The sequence below is a fragment of the Protopterus annectens genome, chromosome 9.part0 (genome assembly GCF_019279795.1).
Source record: "Protopterus annectens isolate FY-2018-M chromosome 9.part0, PAN1.0, whole genome shotgun sequence".
NCBI classification, from domain to species: domain Eukaryota; kingdom Metazoa; phylum Chordata; order Ceratodontiformes; family Protopteridae; genus Protopterus; species Protopterus annectens.
The window spans coordinates 1,069,389,204-1,069,413,565 of record NC_056743.1 but is presented as its reverse complement, the minus strand read 5'-3'; the positions used below and the strand labels follow the sequence as shown (position 1 = coordinate 1,069,413,565).

At 42.3% G+C, this 24,362-nt stretch overlaps 1 protein-coding gene across 1 annotated transcript in view; it reads right to left on the bottom strand.

The window, feature by feature from the left end:
• Nucleotides 1–24,362, bottom strand: part of ESPL1 (extra spindle pole bodies like 1, separase) — a 2,570,648-nt gene that overhangs the window by 2,155,373 nt on the left and 390,913 nt on the right. Inside the window, exon 6 of the mRNA XM_044083892.1 lies at nucleotides 22,907–23,037. Coding sequence (XP_043939827.1) covers nucleotides 22,907–23,037 — 131 coding nt within the window. The remainder of the gene's footprint in view (nucleotides 1–22,906; nucleotides 23,038–24,362) is intronic.

Below are 24,362 nucleotides of genomic sequence, written 5' to 3'. Positions count from 1 at the left end.
AGGACCTATTTTGCGCCCAGAATGAAAAACGCTTCCATTTACTAGCATAAGTCTTCCTAGTATTAGACTTATGGGAGGCCAGAATGATATCACGAACAGGAGGAGAGATGAGGGGAAGCCTGGCTATGGCTGGAAGTGGAGCAACCAAGCTGTGAGGTTGATGGAATGTAGATACTGATGCAGCTTGCCCGTGAGGTGGGTCAATAGATCTGGAAGGGGTTCCAGATGCCAAGGCTGTTCCAGTAGGTATTTGTGCAGAACGGGAACCAAATTTGTCGAGGCCAAAACGGGGCAATGAGGATCATTTTGCATCTCAATGAGATTGCTTTCTGAATTAATTGCGGAATCAACGGAAAAGGAGGAAAAGCATAAAGAAGACCCCGGGGCCAAACGTGAACAAGAGCGTCTCTGAGGGGTTGGCCTGGCAGAGGAAAAAGTGTGAAGAAATCGAGGCACTTGCTGTTTTGGGGAGTTGCGAAAAGGTCGCAGCAAGGCTGGCCCCACTTCCGAAAGATTCCGTCTGCTACCGCTTGATTTAGAGACCACTCGTGAGGCATGAAGATAGTTCTGCTCAATTTGTCTGCTATGACGTTGGACTTCCCGGGGATGTGCGTTGCTATCAGAAACCGTTGAGATGAAATCGCCCATTGCCAAAGTCTGAGTGCTTCTCGACAGAGGGGATAGGACTTTTTTCCGCCCTGCTTGTTTATGTACCACACCACAGACGTATATTGTCCGTCTGAATTGCTATAGTCCCCGTGGGAAGAGAGCTCTGAAGGGCTTGCAACGTCAAAAGCACCGCCCTCATCTCCAGGACATTTATGTGCAGGTGGCAATCTGATTGTTGCCAAGTGCCCTGGACCGTCCTGCCCTGATAATGCCCCCCCACCCGATCAGGGAGGCATCCATTGTGACAGTGGCAACTGGAAGGGGGAGAACAAAGGGTCTGCCCTGAAAAAGCTGAGGGAAACCATCCACCAGGAGAGATGTTTCTTGCAAGATGGGGTTATCCAAATATTATGGGTCATTGGTAGCTGTTTGAAAAGACCACTGAGAAAAGAGCATCCACTGAAGGAGCCACATGTGGAAGCGGGCTAATGGAAGTAGAAGAATCGCCGCCGCCATGAGGCCCAACACTTTTAATACTCGGTTGACCTGGACTTTGTTGGGCTGAAACAGGGTCTGAACATTCCGCCTTATGTCTGCCACTCTCTGGGTTGGTAGTGTTGCAGACATTTCTGTGGTGTTTAATACGGCGCCTATAAAGTTCATACATTGACAAGGCAACAAGGAGAACTTTGCAAAATTTATAGAAATACCCAGACTGCTGCAAAGCTGAATGGTGTAATCCCTGGCCATTATGAGATCCTGTTTGGTAGTAGCGGAAATGAGCCAGTCGTCTAAGTATGGAAACATCTGGAATCCTTTCTGTCTCAGGTGAGCCGTGAACACCCGGGGGGCTGTGGTGAGACCAAAGGGCAGGGCTCTGAATTGAAAATGACCGACTCCCAGCCGGAAGCGGAGAAACCTCCTGGAGCGTCTGTGTATCCTTATGTGGTAGTACGCGTCCTGGAGGTCTAACGAGCACATCCAGTTGTCTCTGCCCAAAAAGGGTAGAATGGACTGCAGTGTTACCATCCGAAATTTTGTCTTTAGCACAGATTTGTTTAACCTGCTGAGATCCAAAATAGGTCTCCAGTCTCCTGTCTTTTTTGGTACCAAAAAGAACCTGGAGTAAATTCCGGACCCTAGCTGATCTGCTGGGACTGCCTGGACGACTCTTTTTGCTAATAGCTTTTCTATTTCTAGCTGAGCCTGACCCCTTTGTGCGGGTGGTACATCTGGTAGGGGTTTTGGCGGTTGTACCGGGTGGACGGTAAAGGGGATTTTGTAACCCTCGGATATGATCTTCTGTACCCATGTGTCTTGGGAAAGGGATTGCCAGGCTTCCGGGTACACAGATAATCTTCCCCTGACTGCCTCCGAAGGCGGACAGTCGGGCAGCTTCTCAGGGATGCTGAAAGGGTTGATGAGGAAAAGATTCCCTAGAACCCTGGTTCTGAGGACCCCCTCTGTCCCTGGGGTGGCGTCTATTGTTATTTCCCCCTCTGCCTCTAGGGGGAAATTCACCACGTGCAGCAGGAGCTACTCCCTGGGGTTTGCGGAACCACATCTTTCCCCCCTTCTGTCCCTTAGGATAAGGTCTAGAAGGCGTGGAAAAACGGACTCCCACGGCAGAGAGAGTTTTACCATCTTGCTCGCATCTGGTGAGGGTATTCTTCACCTGAGGTCGGAACAATTCCGAACCATCAAAGGGGGTATTAGTGAAGGATGCCTTGAAGGGATCGGCAAAGTTACAGAGCCGCATCCAAGTGTGACATCTTAACGCAATGCCTGTACCAGCGGCCCTACTCGCTCCATCGGCTGCATAAGAAATTAGTCTCATGGAGGAGTTAACAATGGATTTCAGGGTAGCCAGCTGAGAGTTTATTTTGTCCTTAAACTCCACAGCAGAAGGATCCTGTACCGTTTCACCCAGCTCTTTGAGCAAGTCTCTTTGAAGGCGGGTGAAATGACATAAATAGTTCAGCGATCGCATAGAAAAGGTCGCTGAAGCAAAGGTCCGCTTGCCATACCTGTCCATGGTCCTGGACTCTGTTAGGAGGATGAACAGATACAGAAGGATCAGCCAATTCCTTCTTAGTGACTGCTGCTACCACCATAGCATCAACTGAAACACCTCTGGTGAGAAAGGATTTATCATCTGGTGCAGAAATAAATTTAGGAGGCCTCCTAGGAGTAGGTTCCATTGAATCAGGAGCTGCCCACGCCTTTCTAGCCACTACCTCCATTAGTGGGTCGAAAGGGGGAGACACCCAGGAGGTGGAAGGGCAAGATCCAAACGCGTCAAGGTAAACTGACTCGTCCTCAGAAGGTTTGAGAGTGGACCAATTTCCCCTCTGTCTTAGGATTTCCAGGATGTCTGAAAATGAGACATCCTCAGAGGGGGATCTGGGGGAACCTTCTGACTCATCCAAGTCGGTGTCCGACGTGACAGACTCGGGGGAGTCTATGTGCTTCCTCTTGCACTTTCTTTTCCTAGGGGGTTCCCCTGAAACTTCAGGGGAGCCCTCGGAAGAGGCGGAGACACCCAAAGTGGGTACCCCACGCATTGGATCTCTGCTGACAGGTGCAAGAGAATGGCCAGAGACCGTAACAGGCACTATGGAGGGAGGAGCCGCAGAACTTAACCTTGGAGTGGACACTGGGTCCAACACACTCATCACCTCGAAGGCTCCCCTATCAGACACCAAAGGTAGCACCAGCTCAGAAGAGACCGGAACCACCCCCGGAGCCGACAGAGAAGGCTCCGAGAATGATGTCGGGGCCGAACTAACCAGAGCCGAAGCTCCGAGAAGGAGAGCGGGGTCGGACAAGGGTCCGATGCCACTCGCCCCCTTGGAGCCGACAATGGAGTCTCGGCGCCCGGACCTCTCCACAGACGGAACCAATGAAGAGGTCGGAGCCGACAACACCGGAGACGAAGGAGGAAGTATCGGCTCTGACGTAGGCAAGGTCACGCTTCCGAGAAACTCCGGCTCCGAGCTCGATTGATGAGTCAGAGGAGGAATAGATAATTGTATCAAAGGAGCCACAGTCTGGTGAGGTGGGCTCTGGAGCATTTGGGCCAGTGCCTGAGATTTTATGAGTCTACTGACCACCCTCTCGATGTCATGGTCAGAAAGCCTAGATGACCTCGATGAATGAGTCCTATGACTCCGCTCCGATAAGAGAGGGGATCTCGGAGCCGATCTAACGGACTCTAGAGAGGGGAACCTAGAGCGCTTGCACGCTGGGGTCGGCTCCGATGATGGTTTCGGAGTGGAAACAACTTTGCTCGCATCGGAGCCAGCCGGAACAGAGGTCGGAGCCATCTCGATAACGCCAGCCCTCGACTCAGAAACTGAAGCAGAGGGTTTGGCGGTTTTTGAGGACTTCCCCGAACCAGACTTGGACGGGGAGTCATCAGGCTTTAACAAGCCCCTTAGAATAAGCTTGTTACGCCTCTCCTGCAGGACTCTTGAACTAAATCCGTGACAAACGGAACAAGAGTCCTGCAGGTGTAAAGGCCCCAAGCAATAGACACAAGAAGTGTGACCATCTGTCAGAGAGATCTTCTGACAGCACGAGTCACACTTCTTGAATCCCGAGACCTTAGAGTCTTTGGACATAGTCTAGACCACAGTAAAAAAACACAGTCAGCCCACACACACACACTCAATTTAAAATTAAATATAAAAATAGTTAAGGGAACTAACTACACCCACACACACAGATAGGAAGGGGTGGGGAAACTGAGGTAAAGCCCGTAGGCCTAAGATAGAAAAATTTACTAAAGAAGGGGATTCAAGAATAGGATAATCAGTAGGGACCTAGACAAGGATAACTACTGGGAAAAAACTACCTGAAAACTAGTTCAATGAAGTAAAAACTCCTTACTGTCCTGAGCCAGTAAAATAAGACAACCTCGTAGCGAAGCGGCAAACGAGATCTGGGGAGTTAGCGCATGGTATTGTGGGATATAGGGCTGCCTCGAGCCGGTAAAAATAGCTCTCGAGCTATAGTATAGGCAGAGTCGGAGCAGAGGATCGGCTCCGAACCCATCCAGCAAGAATGAAGGCGAGATTGACAACTTAACATTGAAGGGTTCCCACAGACATTAGTGCCTGTAACTCTTCTTGCTGAAGTTATAGCTAAAAGCAGAGCTGTTTTCGAGAGAGGAATTTTAACTCTGCTGAAGCTGCAGGTTTAAAAGGAGGAAGCATGAGCTTTTCCAGTACAAAGTTAAAGGTCCCAGGCAGGGGTGGGTGCTCTCCTATGGGGCCTTGTTGTTAGCCCCTCTCAGGAACTGTTTGATGAGAGGGTGAGAAAATAGAGGTGGCTCAGTATTATGAGCTGAGATGGCAGAGGCATGAATCTTAATGGAGGAGAAGGATAGGCCTCTGTGGAGTAGCTCTGCTAGGTAATTCAGGATTAGAGGTAAGGAGGGCACTGCATTGTCCTTTCCTTGAGACTGATTCCAAGAACAATATCTTTTCCTATTTTTCAGGATAGAATTTTCTAGTACTGGGACTTCTGGCTTCAAGAATGACGTCCAGCACCTGTTTGCTGTGGGTTGCTGTTGGTGTATTCAAGGTATAAATCGAGGCTCCAAAATTTTAGGGATTGCAATTATGGATGCAAAATCTGTCCCTCCTGCTGAGACAGCAGGGTAGGAGTCTGGTGAAGGTGCCAGGGTGGCACTGTTGTCAGAGGGACAGAGGGGGAAAGGCATAAAGTGAGAGGTTCTCCCATTGAAAGGATAGGGCATCCACCTTCCAGGCCCTGCTGTGAGGGTTCGAGGTGCAGAATTTGCTCAACTGGTGGTTCTCGGGGGAGGCAAATAGGTCCACCTCCGGTGTGCCCCACCTCTGGATCAGAAGGTTGAAGGTGTTGGGCTCCAATTTCCACTCATGTGGGTCTAGGAGATGTCTGCTTAAGTCATCTGCCAGTGAATTTTTTTGTCCGGCAGAAATTGAGCTTGCAGATGCACTTGGTTGCTCAAGGCTGTGTTCCAGAAGGCTATCGCTAGCCTGCAGAGTGGGTTCCCCCCTGCTTGTTTATGTACCACATAAATGTGGTGTCTGTTTTTATAAGCAGATGTCCTGGAAGGATTAGGTATTTGAAAGCTGCCGGAGCATTCTGTACAGCTAGCATCTCTTTTTGATTGATGTGCAGGAGAATCTAGGCTGGGCTCCTGTGTCCCGGAATGTACTTGCCTGCCATGTGCGGCCCCCCATGCATAGTCTGATGCATTGAAGTTTTCTCATGTGCAGTCTTGCATATGGAATTAGCAGAATACATGAGGCCATGAACCCTAGGGCTTGCAGTACTTTCCTTGCAGATAGCTGGGTTCTGGTGGCCATTTGTTTGAAGTAGTTTGTCAGATAGACCCATTTTTCTGAAGTGAGAAATGCCATCTGGGAAGTTGTGTCCAAGTTTGCTCCCAGGAATACAATCTTTTGACTGTGCACCAGTTGTGATTTCTTTTCGTTGATTGTGTACCCCAATGAAGTCAGAAGGCTTTTTACAAATGCCAGGTGCTGAAGGCAGTCGTCAAAAGTATTGGAAAATTTGGAGATTTTTCTGCTGCGGTATGCAATGCCTGGAGCCAGGCACTTTGAGAATACTCTGGGTGCAGTTGATAAGCCAAAGGGAAGTGCAGAGAACTGATGGTGCATAGAGCCTGCCCTGAAGTGTAGATATTTTCTGCATGACTCCCTTATGGGGACGTGCAGATGAGCTTCTTTTAAGTCTAGAGTGACTAACCAGGCATCCTTGGCTAGCATAGAGAGAAGCTGTTGCAGGGTAAGCATCTTGAATTTTGGGACCAACAGAAAGGTGTTGAGAGTTGATAGATCCAGAATTGGGCACCAAGGGCCCTCTTTTCTGGGCACCAGGAAAAGTCTGGAGTAGAAACCCTGACCCCTTTGTTCTACTGGAACAGGTTGAATAGTGCTGATATTGAGCAGGGAAAGTACTTGCTTTTGACCCCTCTGTCCACTGGTTTGGAGGAAGGTCTGGAAACCCGCTTGGGGTTGGCAGTGTATGGAAGTGGAATCTGTACCCCTGGGATACGTTTAGGATCCATCTGTCCTGAGTAGTGGACATCCAGTTTTTTGCATGAAGGGCAAGTTTTCCTCCTAGGGGAACAAGTAATTGGGCAGGGCTGGGAAGAATAAATGAAAAGTCACTGTGAACTTTTTCCATAAGGGGGCGGCTTACCACTCCCTGGTTTTGAGGTGAGGGCACTCCATTGTTTAGATCTCTGCATACCCTGAGACTGTAGTCTGGGTGGCCGGTTTCCCCTGGGTTTGGTCTGAGAAGGCCTGGAAGGGGCTGGAAAGGACCAGTTTTTAAAAGGCCAATGCCTACTGAATCTAGGTGATTGCACTTGTAAGAATTATTTAACAGTTTGCATAGATTTCTTCTGCTATGGTGCCAAATCAACAGTCCTTATTTAAAGGAGCATCTAGTAATTTAGATTTGATATGATCTGGCAAGGTTTGTTCCTTCAGCCAAACATGCCTTCTCAGTACAGACCCAGTGACTGCAGCCCTGCAAGATGCTTCTAGAGCAAAGCCACACTGCAAAGTATGCTTACAAACTTGGTTTGCAGAATGAATTAGCTCTTGTAAGTCTTTATTTTCTGCACAATCTGGAAGTAACACCAGTTTAATTAGTTCCATAATATGTTGCTGGTACTTCAACATGTAAAACTGGCAATTCAATGCCCTAATGGCAAGAGTTGCAGAGGTATATTCCTTCTTACCCCACCTGTCTAAAGCTCTGGAATCCCTGTCTGAAGGGGTAGGATTTTTGGCTGTAGTAGCCTTAATACCTTTAGGCCCCTGGGAAATGGTTTCTGTATCTGCAATAGGATTCTTGGAGAGATTTGTGGGAATCAAGTACTCTGTAGTACCTGTCAGGTTTCCTAGAGGCCAGGGGTAAAGTATCTTGAGCAAGAATAGATTCCATAAAAACATTTACAATATCCAGGACAGGGGGTATTAGCTAGAGGCCTGTGCTGAGGCAACCCTAAAAATTGTCTGAGTCTCTTTTTGGACTGAGGGTAGTCTTGCCATTCCCACTGAAAATGCTCTCAAAGTATGCAAGGTTTTGCCAAAATAAAAACCCTCTGGAGGGGAGGCAGAGGGAATGGATTCCTCTGCATCTGAATTCTCATAAGTTGATGAGGGCATGTCCTGATAATCAGAAGAGTCAGAGTCATCAGGCTCCTGGTCTGTGGATTCAGAATGAAACTCAATGGTCTCTTAGCAGGGGAAGGCTGACTTCCCCTAATTAGTGTAATAAAGTCTTCAGCCATTCTAAGCATTTGTTTTTGTGGCATGGGAGCTTGAGCATGCGTTTTGGTAGTCTGTTTTCTAGGTGCAGTGCATACTCTGGGCCTCAAACTCGGTAATTTTAGCTAAAAACGAAGTAGTCTGTTTAATTCGAACATCGGTAGGTCAGAACACACCCTCAGAAGCCAGATGTCTGCACAGTGGCTCCTGACCCATCCAAGGTAGAGACATCTGCAGGTTCCATAGCTGAAGCATCTCGCTGCACACCGGACTCCGAATAAGTCTCAGCAGACGCCTGCAAATCTGTAGAAGTGGGCATCAGGGGCTGCAAAGGCGCCTCACTGAGTACCGACCGACTAACTTAACGGAAGTGTCATCGGCAGTTTTGGACCTATGCAGTCTGTCTTTATCTTTACGTTTTTTCAGAAGATCGGTAGTCAGATGACTTATCGAAGCCATTCTGGAATACGGAGAACGAGCGTGAAAGAATTTAGCAACAAAGATAGCCCGCCGACGAATGCTTCGGGCGTTAAACAAGGCACAAAACCGAAAGCAAGGGACATCGTGGTCTAGGCCTAAACAGGTGACACAGTAAGAATGAAAATCTCTGAGGTATTTGCTTTCCACAGGCAAGACAATTGTTAACCTTTTCTGACATCGGTTAGAGCAAGAGAAAAGGATCCCCAATGGGGTACTTAGCTTTAGAAGACTTCAGGATTACAAACTCAAACGAAAATTTCATTTAGCGGCCGACCGGCACTTGCAAACTGCTTCTGCTTCGGGCTCCTCCTCAGCAAGAAAGACTGATGTAATGGCGGCAGCTGCCTGTTTTATACCCCTGTTGACCTGACATCATGGAAGAAGCATCTGACGCAGAAATCCTAAGACCCTGGTATTCGGGCCGACTGAGGACTACCTGCAGGCAGATAAGTGTGATGACTGCAACAGTGAACCACGAAGAACATCATGGGATAGGGGGAAGGAAGGTGGGTATGTCAAGAACAATGTTTCCAAGAGAGAAATGTTAGGTTGCATTTGTCTGAAGTTTCAAAGGGTGGATAAATTAGAGAATGTAGAACAAAATTCAGGTCCCAAGGTGCTTAAGGTTCCTTATATGGGGGTCTGAGCATAAGGGAACCTACAATAAGGCTATGCAAAGTTTATGAGACAAAGACAAGCCATTCAGACCCAAGTGAAAATTGGAAAGCACAGCTAGATGCACTCGAAAGGCAGACGCAGAGGATCCTGTTTCAAACAAGTGATGACAAAAAGTGTAAAACCTTATTGACTGGAGCTAAATATGGGTCAATATTAGTTTTGGGCAGCCACAGAAAAAATTTATGGCATTTGCTGAGATACAATTTTCTTGTGGAGGGTTTGTGACTGGCAAAACCGATTTATTGAGCTGCTGAATGGAGAAAGGAATGTTTGGCAATCATGGGAATTGGAAAAGCCATGCTGTGAGCTTGAGGTTGTGAAGATTCGGGTGAACTAATCCATCTGGGTGGGACAACAGGTCCAGAGTTGGATCCAGAGTTACAGGTTTCAGAACTAGAGGAGGCCAAAGGAAGGGAAACCAGATTTGTCAAGGCCAGAACGGGGCAATGAGAATTATCTTGTTTCTTGACCGGACTGCTTTCTTTAGAACTTGAGATACAAGAGGGAACGAAGGAAATGCATATAGAAGAGACACGCACACAGGGAAAGATCGGTAATTAACTATTATAAAAGTATGGTTAAAACAGAAATAGCAAAGTACAAGTACTAAAAATACCACAAAGAAATACAAAAAGGTAAGGGGACACTATAACAACAATGGTATAGAAAACTACCAAAAGGTAGAAAAATCGCACGCACACTAAAATGAACCAGAAGGAGCGAGTAAGTAATGAAAGGTTTGAAATATAATGGAAGGATAATCACTTACAGAAGAAAAAAACTGCTTCGCTCGAGAGCTTACAGGCGACATGCCTGGTAGTTTGAAGCAGCTAAAGAGATCGGAGGTAATTGGGTAAGGAGCATTATGGGTAGAGCTGACCTTGAGTGTTTTCTGGTACACTCTAGCTGGAATAACGGCAGTCGGTTCCGAGGGTTTGGAACCGAACACCACTGTCAAGGACTTGGTGAAGATGGACATCAGATACATTTTTAAGCACTTTTATCCATGAATGTGGGACACTGTCAAATGCTTTTGCTAAGTCTATCCATGCCATACTTAGATTCTTCCCAGTTTTAAGTTCTCCGTTACATCTATTTAACAAAAAATTATCCTTTGTTCCATACGACTATTACCCTTTTGTTCTATTGCCAGGATGGAGTTTTCTTCCAAATGACTATAAACTGTACTGGCATCAATACCAGTGCATAGATTACAAGTAATCGCAAGGCAAGTTATTAGTCTATAACTTTTCAGACAGCTTACAGGTTCACTTGGGGTGTGCATACAAATAGATCTTAATCATGGCTAAATTCTTCATGTAAAGAGTTTAATGCATCTGAGCTTGGAGTTTTCCAATTAGGAGCATTTCTTTACTTTATTTCAATCTGTCTGGCTGTTACTTCATCCCATTTCATATCCTGTACATTTGAACTTCTTATTCTTTCTTTTATTGCTATTAATTTAGAATCTTTATGTTCCACGAGATCTTACTCCAGAATGTATATATTTCTTCTTTCTTTGGTGGTGGTATTTCAATTCCTTTTGCCTTTTTTCCCCCAAATTCTCTATAACACTTTTTTTGGGTCATCAATAAATTGCATATTTTGTACTTTACCTTTATATTTATCTGCATATCTTCCAAGTTTTTTCACCTGTGCTGATATTTTGTTTATTTGCTACAGTGCATGACAGATCCTGATCTGTTCCGATACTGCGCATTGCTTTTATCACATCTTTGGAGTATTTCTGCTAATCCGTTCCCTCCTCTATACTCTAACAGTGACACCATCTTAATTGCTTTATACTTCTCTAGTCAATACTTTGATGATATTTGATTTCTCCCCTTCCTGCTCTTGTTTTTTTTTTTGTGGTATTAATTTAGCTGCACAGTAATGTAGCCTATTTACTTCTGTTATATAGCATGAATCTCTATGAACAGTTCTAATTACTCTGCTCATTTGTTTCATCAGACTTTTAACTTTTTGGGTTTTATTGACTATCTTTATTTCATGGACCTTAACATGTCTGCCTATCTCTATTAAATGAAGCAACTCTTCTCTTAGATCATTTTCTTCTAAACTGAGGGCACATTCTTTTTCCTCCATTTCCTGCGGGCATTCCACAGAAAGTTCCAGAGTGTCATTCTGTGCCACATTCTCTTCATTTTCATCCTGTGTCATCCGTTGCTCTTTCACTTGGACACTCACTAGACTATCGCTCCACAACACTGACTGTCCGAGTTGCCACAGTTTCAGGTTCCTTCTCTTGCTGTGCAACTCCAGCTGAACTTTTGTACTGATTTCCTATGGAAGGCTCCAAAGTATGTTCATATGGCAACTAATCAGATGATATTTCTTGCTCCACTGGTTTCTCCTTAATTTGGGGATCCATTGCTCTATCCTGTTGTGATGATGAAAATTAGATTTTCTACGCTAAATCCTTCAGTTTGCAAGTAATCCATAGCCTCAGTTTCTATTTCTTTAACTTCTCTATTACTAATCCTCTCTACTACTTTTCCTCCGTTTTCTTATTTTTTGTACTGTAAAAGTTTCTATATCCGGATGCCTTTTCCTGTATTTCTCTTCAAATATTTTTTGGTGCTGCTCTTTGTATTGACTACTTTTGCTTTCTTTCTGCATAAATATTACACCACATTAAATCTTTTTCCCATGCCCATATTTCTTCTTTAGAGGTCTCCTGATCTTCCTTGTTTCTCCTTACTTAGAGGACTCATTCCATCATGCTTTGATATAAACTGCATTAGACTTTCTACACTAAATTCTTCACTTAGCAAGTATTACATAACTTCAGCTTCTATTTTTTTTTTAACTACTACTATACTAACCTTCTGTTCTGTTTTCCTTTTTGTGAACTTATTTTTTTGTATCGTGGAATTTTCCATATCTGGATGCCTTTACCTGTATTTATCTTAGAATATCTTTGAGGCTGCCTTTTTGTATTGGAGTAATTTGGCTTTTTCCTTTGTATAAATATTGCACCATATCAGATTTCTCTCTTTCCCTGGTCCATATGTTTTCAAAAATCTCTAGATTTTATTCTTTGTAGTTTTGCACTTCCTCGGTCGCTTCTTTTTCCAAATGGCCCAAGGTTTCTTGGTCTATATAATGTTTTTCATAAATCTGTTGCATTAATGAACACAAATTTTTATTTGAAGCTTCTGACAGTTTTTCTTGTGCAAGTATTTTGCTTTCCACTAATTTTTCTTAATATTTTTATGTACCTTTGGTGTGGAAATTTTGAGCTTCTTCCATAATAGAAACAATACACATTTTCTTTCTTATCCTCAGTAGCCCACTCTGTCTTTGAGGCTCTTTTCTGGCCTATCGTTTTTTGTGGACAACTGCTTCCTTTTACAACAGGTGGACCACCCTCCCTCTGAGCCTGGCCTGTTCCTATTGTAGGAATGTTTCCATGTCTTTAGGATTCTACACAGTCATTTTTTTCCATTCCTGTCACCAGTGCACCTACCAGGATTGGGCACTTTTTTATCCTGGGTCTCGTGCACCTAGCCATCTTTATTTTTTAACCTTCTACTGTCCATGATATATGCTATATAAAATACAGTCCATCACTGTTGTCTTGGTAAGATTTTGTGAAAAACAGGGTCCACCTCGTGAAGGTTCTCAGCAAGACTTGAGGATGAATTAAATGCCAGGAATACTACTCTCCTTTGCTTCCTGACTGACCACCTCTCCTCACTACAGAATCACCAATGATCAGGAAATTTGGCTGTGCGCTGGTATGCCTTAAAGGCTTAACAGTGGAGGAATTGGATGCAATGTTACTATGTGTAGCTGTGGGTGGTGTTTTAACAGAGTCGCTTATGTGATGGCTGAAGACCTTTTCTTTGATTGTATTGTGCAGGAGGCCTTAGTGTTTTAGGTAGGTTACCTCTAAGTGCCTCAGCATAAGTAGTTTTGTGTGTAGAGTCTTCTTTACCCTATGCAGGAGGCATGGTGCAAGTTCAAATGACAACCTCTATAGGATTAGTTTTGGTTGTATTTGAAAGCTTTGCCTCCATCGTTGAACTGTACTTACACCTCTTCCATACACCATCTGTTTATTAAGAATAAGTGGGTTGTCAGTGTACATGAGGCAATTGCTACAATGCCTCAAAATACCCATCTCAACCAAACTGGCCACAGAGAGAGTTAAAAAGTGTATATCAATATCCATGGCCACTGACCTACTAGGGAGGAGTGAGGGAAACAAATATTAAACAAATCAAGAAGACAAGCAACGTGATGAGAAATGCTCAGCTATGAGCAAACTAGATGTTCTAGTAGTTATAAAAAAAATCTGTCCAGACAGTAATGCCACAAGAGTACAGACCACATACAAGAGCACAGACACTTAGAAAACCTGGCACAATAAGCCTTCACCAGCAATTCCCAGTTCAGAAAAGCTGAGGCTACCATCTTCTCCCAAGAGTGTTGAACTCAAAACTTCCTAATGTAAAATAACTGGTTTGGAGCCCAAGTGCTTAAGCCAGAACCAATATACTTTTATAACACACACAATAAGCCTTCAACCAGCAATTGCAAGCTCAGAAGGGTGTAGGCTATCGTATCCCGCCGCAAGATGTAGACCACAAACCTTCTTAATGAAAAATAACTGGCCTGAAGACCAAGCACTTAAACCAAAATAAAAATAAAACAATACATATTTTAGGCTGGGATCAAGTTTACTATGAAATTATCTTCTACCCCCATTTCTCAAACACTAAGATAAAGAAACTGTACAAAAATGGTAGAATCTGGGCCAGGTAGTCTAACTCTAGTAGGTGACAAAATTACAGGTAAAACACCTCAGCCAGTGCAGTAAGAATGCATGTGCTAGGGTTGCTAAACGGGTACTGAATGGAATGAATAACTTGACACAGGTTCCCTAGATTCCACAAAGAAATATGTGCACACCATTTGGCACCTCTCTGCTGTGTAGCTGGAAGAAATTGAACACAGGCAGCCAAACTTACCACAATGTCATGTCTCCCCTTTCAGTCTACATTTTCTTGGCGTGGTAGAGACGACATCTGGTGGTAGCAATCCATGTTCCTAGTGAAGTTTTAAAACTGGGTTGCAGTAGTGCCAAGTGATACTGTCAAAAGCTTGGCTTGGGTACATAGAGGTGTTCCTCATCAGCCCACCTGGAATGCATTTAAATGTTATCTAAACAGCACACTGTGTACAATGCCAGTATAGTGCTGGAGATACTAGAGAAACATTAAAGTATTCGCTTTATCACTCCAAAAGCAGAATTACAAAGCAGACATTTCAATCTGGCCTTCATCAAAGCTAATGCTCAATTTCAGAAATTAAAACTGCAGTGGCAGTAGTGGTCCAAATTTTTACTTTTCCTGCAAAGTTCTAGTAAGACAGCAACAGTGAGCATTTTAACACCTGGAATTAAGTGATTTGCTCACTTGTTCACTAGGTAAAGTGCATTTCTCTCATGTATTTGTGCATCATTTATCCTGACAGGATGCAGCAGTGAAGAAAAGTGCAGTTCAGGTAGCAGAGTATTTGCAGGCACTTACCCCTAAATCAGACAGACAAAGGTGATGCTTTGTTCAATTTACTGAACCAGAAATGTAGACAAGTACTGGTGCCTTAAAGTAAAGAGAAGAGGCAGAAACTAATGACATCCCTCAAAATATATACAAACATTTGCCACACTTCATCTTGACCAGATTGTTGGGAAGGTTTAACCTCCATAATTCCTGCAAATGTTGTCCCCCAAGAAAAGAAGTATCCTTTCCACTGTGATGAAGCCTAAAAGAAAACCCAGTATACAACTGTCCTATTTCAAAGTAATGACAAGCCTTGGTCTAATAAATATAGCTTGCATATTGTCTAGTTCACATTTACCAGGCAGATCTCAATCCAGGAAAACAATGCAACCACAAAACACACAGGACGCCACTGTACTGTGCAAAAATAAATCCCTACAGTAGCAGCTAGGACCGATATTCAGATGACTTCTAATAGACTCATGACAATGCAAGTTTCAAGCTTTGCAAAATAGATTGCAGAAGCAGCAATATGTCATTACAGGTCTGAATACTGGGCCAAGATTGTGTGAAAAGCTAGATTCTAGTACTATGCAGGGATGGTCAGTGTTTCCCCAATGTTATTTGATGGCACTGGAATCCTTTACATAGCTTCTCAGAGCCATGGATGCAGAATGCCACATTCAAATCTAACTTTGTCACTTTGCCGGCAATATATAGGTCACCCTCCTTGAATCAGACAACATGCTACCCGGGCTTTGTGTTTTTATAAGGCATCATCTGGGAAGCTGAAAATTTTCATTAAAGTTTCTAAATCTCAGGTGCTTTCTGTGATATCAAGCAGTTTTATCCAGTTTCCAAACTATCAAATGTTCACAGCCTGGTTAGTAGGACTGAATTTTCCAGTTAGGAACTGGCCACAAAATGGAGTCCAACAGACCAAAGACTAACTGTTGGGAAGGACACTCAAAGCAAAGCTATTGCATTGGTTACCTACAAAGATACTATCTCCCTAACCAATGGTTGCTAGCTCAAGGAGGTACAAGTTTCTTTTGGGCTCCTCTACAGACAATGGATAGGTCTGACAACATGGAATACGAGAATGTGCTATAACATTACTGGATGTACTATGCTCAGCAGCAAGTTAACAAGTGCTTTTAAGCAGTTCAAGTAGATACGGATCTTAAAATAGGTTTCATTAACTGGGGACTTCATCATTCTACACTACAGAGCCAAGTTGCCTCAATTTAACTGGCTCCTGAATGTTATCCTTAGTACAATAAAATTCTCATGGGTGTTGTATTTTAATTTCATGTATGCCCCACCTCCTAAAAAATATATCCTTTATGTCACCAACTGCTTCTGATCAGTGTTAGATGGGTTCTTCTGCTGTTAGTGATCACTGGGAATAAATCTGTGCAACCTAGACAGGGTTTCAGGCCATCATTGAAGCCAATTTCACACTTCTTATGACAGAAGTGGCAAATTTCATGACACCCATGCAGACAGACAATAGAGGTCCGACTGCTAAATCCTACACAAATGCACTTTATAAGCACTTAAACGAGTGCATGGATCATGCCATCCCTAATAGAACCAAGATGCTATTGTCCAAAAAAAGGAAGCCGATCTGGTGATCCTCTGCCATAAGCAAACTCTACAACAGAAGAAAGAAACTGTTGCAAAAAAAAAAAAAAAAAAAAAAGAGTAAAATCCCATGACTGGAGGAACGCCCTGGTCAACCTCAGTAAGAAGCCGAGATCCCTCAAAATCCTCCAAAGCTAGTTACGAAAACAAAATTGCAACTGACACTAAAGACAACCACAAAGCATTCTATAGCTATGTCAAGAATCTCAATGTCAACACTCAGATCTGCTCTGAGTTACAGCACAATGGCACTACAAATACAGAACCAACTGATATTGCCAACATCCTGGCAGATAGGTTCAGTGCTAATTTTACCCCCCTCTCACCCCCTAGAGGGCCCATCTCTATACCTGAAGAATGCACAGTTCCTGTAATCATGGCTGCACAGGTAAAAAAAAACACACTCTCCAAAGCCAAGAACACAGCATCCATGGGACCTGACAATATCCCAGGGTGATTTCTACATGAACTATAGAATGAAATGGCACCCTACCTAAGTACCATGTTCAGTTATAGCATCACCTCAGGCTTTGTGCCCACTGAATGGCGCACTGCGACGGTTATCCAACTCCACAAAGGGGGAGCCACGACAGACCCCGGGAACTACCGCCTATTAGCCTGACAAGCCTGGTCTGCAAGGCCATGGAACATATCATCATGGAACTCAAACAAAGACATTGGTAATCTCCAAACTCCGGACCCTACCCAGTTCAAATTTGTAAAAGGCAGATCATGTCTCCTAAACCTGATGACTTCTTTGAAGCAGTCACCAAAGCCATAGATGAGGGTAAGGTGGTTCACACAGCTTATCTAGATCCCGCCAAGGCTTTCGACACCATCTCCCACTCTAGAATTATAGACAAGCTCACTAAACTAGGTATAAATCTCTGTGTCACAAGATGGGTTGCCAACTGGCTCACAGACCGAACCCACACTGTGAAAGTAGCAGACTCCAAAGCTGACTTCAGACCAGTGACAAGTGGAGTACCACAGGGTTCCGTCCTGGGTCCTCTCCTGTTTGGTATCTACTTCTCTGAAGTACAGGCTAACACAGAAGGTCTTTGGCTAACAAAGTTTGCAGATGACTGCAAACTAGGGGCCATAATCGAAACTCCTAACGATGTGGACATACTACAAAAGGGCCTCACTGAGACAGATGCCTGGTGTCAAAGTCATGGCCTGAAACTCAGTGCCAAAAAGTGTATTGTTACCCCTTTGGTAAAAACTCTGTACCCATGAACTACCACATAGTTGGTAGTCTACTTAACGCCAAAAATGTGATGAGACCATGGGACACAGGTGGACAGTAGTCTCTCCTTTGATAATCCCATCGCCACAGTGGTAAGGAAATCCTTCTACGTGGCTCACCATCACAAAAGGTTTCTCATCCAGAAAAAAGGAGGTCATTGTTACCCTCTACTAATCACTCATTAGACCCATTATAGAGTACAACGCACCTTTTGGTATGTACCTCACAAGACATCTACAACTGGAAAGGCCATAGAAATACCTCGCAAAGAGGATTACTGGCTTCAAACAGATGCCCTATGCAGACCATCTCAAAAAACTCCATCGCATACCGCCTACTCGGAGGCGATCTCTGCCTAACTTACAAAGCTATGTGAAACCCAGAGCTGTTGGACGTGCTCCACTTATAGAAATCCCAATCCCTCCGAGCTACACGCTCTAGGGACCTAAACCTTGTCACCACAATAAACAGAACATGCTGGAGGGATAGATTTCTGTCCCAGAGACTTCCCATACCCTGGAACAGACTACCTATGTCAAACAGAGCTCCTCATTAGTACTCCTCAAGAAAAATCTTGATTGGATGGGAGATAGGAAATTCACCCCCGGAGATCACTTCTATGGCTCTGCTCGACAGGGGCACAGGAAAATAATTTTCTTGGGTGGCGAAAGCCAGGGTATATTTTTGGCTAGGCTTATATAGGTCCTAGGGCCAATACCCTAGTACCCTCCTATGAACTTATGAATCATTCTAAATGGGTTATAGGGTCTATTTCATGAATATGAGATTTCAAGAGTAAGAACAATTAGCATGGGTGCCTCTTCTGCATACATAGTTGCATTTTGCAGCCTTTGTCTTTCTGGGGCCTCCAAGCTACTGGTTACATGAGGAACAGCGCCACTGAAATGACATCTCCTGTAGAAAACCTACTGTGTAGGGGACCACTGAATGGGCAAAATGGTACTTAATAATTACAGGTACAAAAAATTACGTTGTGCATAATAATCTTTTGATAAGCATGCAATTGGATACCTTTAGAAATAACACAAGCAGAAGAGTAGCTGGTTCAACCAGCTCCCTAAACTGTAAGCGATCAGCTTATTACAGTGAAATCTAAACCCCAGCTTTAAAAAAAAAAAAAAACAAGATGTTTCTTCTATAAGCACACAAACCAGGCTGTCAGATCCATGACATGTCCCCTGCCCCTCATTTCTGTGCCCTGCCCCAATCCTCTCTCAACAATGCTTGCATGAAGTGCTATAGCGCTTCTACTTTCGTTCTTTAGTTATAAAAAGATTCCACCTTTTTAAACTGCAGCAAACTGCTAACTACAAATATAGCAAACCCTGCTACATTTTATACCCTGTCAAGAAGCACTGCTATTGTGATCAGGTTTTAGTATAAAGAAAAATCTTTTTAAATGATTGCAAACTGCTTGTTAAAATGTAGCAAGCTTAGACCACACATGGAGTGCTACAGTGCTCAGGTTTAACTGCATATGGAACACCAGCTTTTAAAAGCAGGTATTGCACTAATGAAAGATTGTTATCGGCTTCATCATGCTCCCAACACTTTGCCCTTGAGGCAATTGCCCCTCTCACCCCGCTCTAGCTACACTACTGAAAACAAAAGAAGCTACACAAAAATATTGTAAGCCCTTGGCTTTCTCTCAGCTTTTTATGCCTACTACTTATACGTATAAGAACTCAGTTACTAATTTAATCAGATAAAAAAGAGGCACCGCAATGTAGCTTTTAGAATGTTAAGCACTTGCCTATATAGGACTTGCTCAGACATTCAATTAAAACAACTAACGTCTGTCAACCACGTGACTACAAACAATCCTACAAGCCATAGAACACACTGACAAGGATAATACAGTTCAGCACCTTTGCAGTGATTTCTATCAATGCCTGAAAAGAGGAACTAGATTTTTAACTCCATCTCCCCTTTTACTAATTAAGATCCGAAGTCTCTACTTCTGGGATCTAACAGTAACCATCACAAACACATTCTGAAGAGTGTACATTCCACACTAAATAATGCAATTTCAGTTTGTTTCAACTTAAGGGCATAGTAATCCTTCAAAGAACTATAAAATTCAAATGTTCATATCATTTAAGGACTTCTAACAGTGTATCTATGACTAATAAAATCTACTGAGCACTTTTGTCTAGATGAAGAAACTTCAGAATATTAAGTCTTTCCATTCCGATGAAAGCACTCAATGTATTTTATGGTGAATTAGTCAACAGTTATTGGGTTGTCATGTTTCTCTGTTGGCCATATTTGTTTTAATCCATCTACTGCTTTGCATGACCTATTAACGTTATGTAAACCTTGTAAATTTTCTCAGCCAATAAACTGTTCATGCTGAAAGCAAACATGCCATTCTCAATGACCATTTTAAAACCTCTGCTAGATTTCATTACACTCGGTATTTGCATACAAGCCTTTCAAAAGGGTGCCAATGACTAACAGGGGAAGGTTAAATGTGCCCTGCGACTGTACAAATAAATCTAAATTCACATTTATGTACAGCTTCAACTCATTTCAAGTTCATTTTAAAAGATATCTTTGTTGGAGGATGCAGTCTTTGCATTAACAGTTTCTTGGCAGCTGTGCAAAATTTCAGTATTTTGTCAGAAAATCTGGTACTTGCGTATTATCGCAACCAGATTTTGCAAAACGGTATATGTTTTGGATGTTTACTTAAACAGCAAAAATGAACTGTATTAGGAAAGGGAGAGCTGTTATAAAGTGTGTTGGGATATTGATGGTGCTTTTTTTAAACAATTAACACGTACAATTTTAGGATTTGTGGGTAGCATGCTGTAAAGACATGGAGAGTTGAATTCAGCGGTTATAGCGGTATCAGTGGTTACGAGTCTACATATATTTGGCCTGAAAGGACTGTGGGACTTACTGTACGATGTTAGGTGCTTGCCTGAGATTATTTTTCAGCTTTACTTTGCTATTGTTGGACTTACAAGAAACAGGACACAAGTCGGAAAGATTATTCTTCAAGTTTAGCTTATTTTAACTGAATGTTTTGGTTAAAAAGAAGAAACTGGACACATGCAAAGTAATTTAGGTAAAGTATTTAATGGTTACACCTTTTCAAACAGTATAGAGTAAATTGGACAAATGCAATTTAATGTAGGTAAAGTATTTAATGCTTAAACTGTTACAAACAATATAATGAAAGGTTGTCAGGAAAAATAAAACATGCTTTACTAAACTTTGTTATAACAGGACAGTACTGATTGCTTCTGTTTTTAGTGCAGTGTCTATTTTAATTGCATTGATTTTGTTAGGTGATTTTACGGCTCAAGAAATATGGATTGTCTAGTTGGTGTTGTAATGCTTTTCTGAGTACAAAGCTGAGAAGATGTGGATTGCTCAGTAAAGAACTGTACAGATAAAAATGTAAATTATATAGCTTTCAAAAACCTGTTTGCTATGGCTTTGACAACATCAACACAGCAAGAGAAAAGGAACGCATATAAAGTAGTATGGGACATGCTTAGCTGACATGAGATGCTGGCGGTAAAACGGGGAACCTTTTTTCAGCACTTATTTTTCTCAGTGGTTTGAATGGTAAACATTCCTAAAACTTAAAAACATTACAGAAAACATGTTATTATACTTTAGAAAAGTTTATTGCTATTTCTTACCATAAACAGAAGCAACCAGCATTATCGTGAAAATCTGGTTGCGATAATACGTAGGTACCGAAAATCTTAAGAAAACCTTATTTCAACCAAATACACTGAGCATTAAATACCTCATATTTTAATAGGCATTTCCATAATCAGATTTCTTATTTTTCCCCACAGTCCACTACTTTGATCCACACTCCTGCTTTCAGTCGTGGGTTTCAAGTTCCTACGGTGTAACATATGCATTCATGCATTCTGTATAGTTTTTTGTATTCTAAATGCTTTCTTCCTGCAGTGCTGTACCCAGCTACTACATTTATTTTGGCTCCATGTCCTCCCAGTTATCTAACCTCCCCTTTCTTGAACTTCTAACAGATTTTACTACTTGGATCACTGGATGCCTTTCTGATCTCCATGTCTTAGTAATAGCCTTCTTTGCAGATATTAAATTACAGAGCCTTTTCCAGTAATGTTTAATTAACTGCAGATACTGTGTCAAACAAAAACTCTTTGTTATGGTGCCTATAATTTTTAAAGGTGGCCAGTCCCCATGCTCCCAAACGTTAAGCTCCCATGACCTCATCTCAGCAGATCCCATTTAACTGGGTTACATAAATGAGTTTAACCAATTTACCATAACATTAGATGCTCAAATTACTGTTGCAGTAATGTTGGTAGGATGAACTATCCTGCCAAGGACACTGTCTGGCTGGTATGGAAAAGATTAAGCTCTACTTCCTTATGTGCCGCATGTTCGCACTTGGCTCCATGCATGAAGTCTATGGGCTGGTACATTACGAAATGTATAAGTGCAAAAATCCTCTGAATTTTCTTATCTTAGAATATTCTGAATTCCTAAATGGTTGAGACTGGCTTGGCACTTGGCTTTTTTTACCAGATTTCTTTTACCCTGCTGTATATTTTAAGTTATCCACAAATGTGTAGTCTAATGTGGAGCTATTTCAGCTGCTTTATTACCTGCTGAAACAACTTGGCTAAAGTTGTACACAAGAATTTGAGAGGCATTATTAAACTTAGTTGCTCACATTAAGCAGGCATACTGGAAGTTCAGAATTTTTTTTGTGTTGTACAAAGCAAAATATTTCAACAGATCCAATATCTATGTTTAAGCTTCCCCCTAACTATGCATACATTAATTATATACCTTCAGTCAACTGAAAAAATATGCTTTATCACAGGGGCACAGATAGTGCAGGTGTGTGCTGACAGCAAGATGCAAACAGCACTGAAATTTCTATGCATACATTAAAAATAACACTAAAGACATCTACACAAATAATAGCCCAAAGCAAAGACAATAAGAAAATTCTGTATCTAAAACAGAAATCATGCTATGATGGCAGAAGATATTCAGATGAAAATGATATCGGTAGTTTAACAGCAAACTGCTGAAAACACTTCAGCATACAGTTTAAACTTAAAACACCAATTTACAGTTCAAACCAGTGACAGGATAGCAACAAATGAAAGGCATTAGCCTGCATACACAAGCAAAAATGAAGCACATGGCAATGTCCTAGAGCTGACCTAGTTGAAAGCTGCTTGAGAATTATCCAAAGAACTAACACCAGAGGCAGCAAAATTACCTATGGTTCTTAAAACAACAGATCACATACTAGTGTGAAAAGAACATACAAAAAAAAAAAAAAGCATCCTGAGACTGCAATTAACATACAAAAACTGCTTCATTTAGTTTCACTTAACATAAGTGATGCTGCTACTAGGTTTCCTTACCTTTTCAAATGCTGACAACTGAACTTTAACAGCTATGCTAAGTCGTTTGCAAAAAGAACCCATTACAGAAGATGCCTCGGAATACAACCTTTGATTGTACAAGCTATAGGCTAGGCTATAGATGCAAGAAGCTGAAACAGAAAAAGAGAATTCTTACATAAATTAGAGAAGACAGCAGCCCCCTTACAGCACAACTTGATGTCAAAATAAACAGTTCTAACACACTGTCTTGGCCAGAAGCACTATGCAATTTCTAACAGGGAAACTACAAACAGCATCTTTATACCAAACACCTTATTTCAAATGGGTGATTCAAGTTTGGGACAAAAATGTATGATTTCTTGTCATGCAGCTCAGTACAGATATATCATCGTACAAAATATTCAGATTTGCCCTAAATGCTCAAAATTCAGCTCCCTCAGGGGGGAATGATTTTCTAAATGGAATACACAAAGCACATGGAAAAAAAAATACTAACCGTTTCTGTACGAATGTAAGTTTGTTTAGCACTTTGGGTGGGTATATGTGTATAAATATATACATACTTGCATTTATGCTTACACACACACACTTAAAAAGGAAAAAACTAGTTGTACAGGAAAGAATACGCTTGGTACCTGCACATGATTAAAATAAATAGTTGTCAAAACTTAAAGGTCCATGTTCAAAGATGGCTTTGCATTATTATTGAAAAGAAAACGAGATTCAAAATAGTATTGCCTGTTTAAACCATAGTTCAAGTTAAAAACGAAAAGTTATGTACTTACCAGAACGTTTGATCCATGTTGTCTAATTATGGTCTGCTTCAGACATTTGGGGTAGTCGGATCCAAGCCTGGCACTTATCTCAAGCTTACTGGTCCCAGAACCAACTCTTCCTCTACACATAATACCCTAGCTTTAACTACAGATACTCAGTTTGCTCCTAAATAAAATGTTATACCCAATCTCTCTCTCACATATATACATATATATCTACATACTCGACTGGAATGCCTTCTGTGTGGAGTCTGCATGTCCTCCCCGCAGTTGACCAACGTTTAAAGACATGCAGGTTGGTGCATGCGTGAATGTGTGTGCCTTCCTTGAATGTTGGACGTCGGGCTGGCAATTCGGCACCGTACAAATCCACTGCCAATCATTAGCAGACCAGAGTTCCACTGTGGCGATCCCTAACCAGGAAAAGCCAAAAGACTGAACACACACACACATATATATATATATATATATATATATATATAATATAGACATGTATAGCTACATAAAGATGCATAGATACAGATATATATGTGTGTGTGCATATAAACAATAGTGAAGCAAGTCATGGAAAGGAAGAAAAACTGTGATGGAAGGCAAACATCCTACTCATTGTAGTGGTTGAAGAAAAAAATTCAGTCTAAATTACGCTAAGCACAGTTACGTTAAATCGCCACTCAGTCATCTAGAAGCCAAAGATA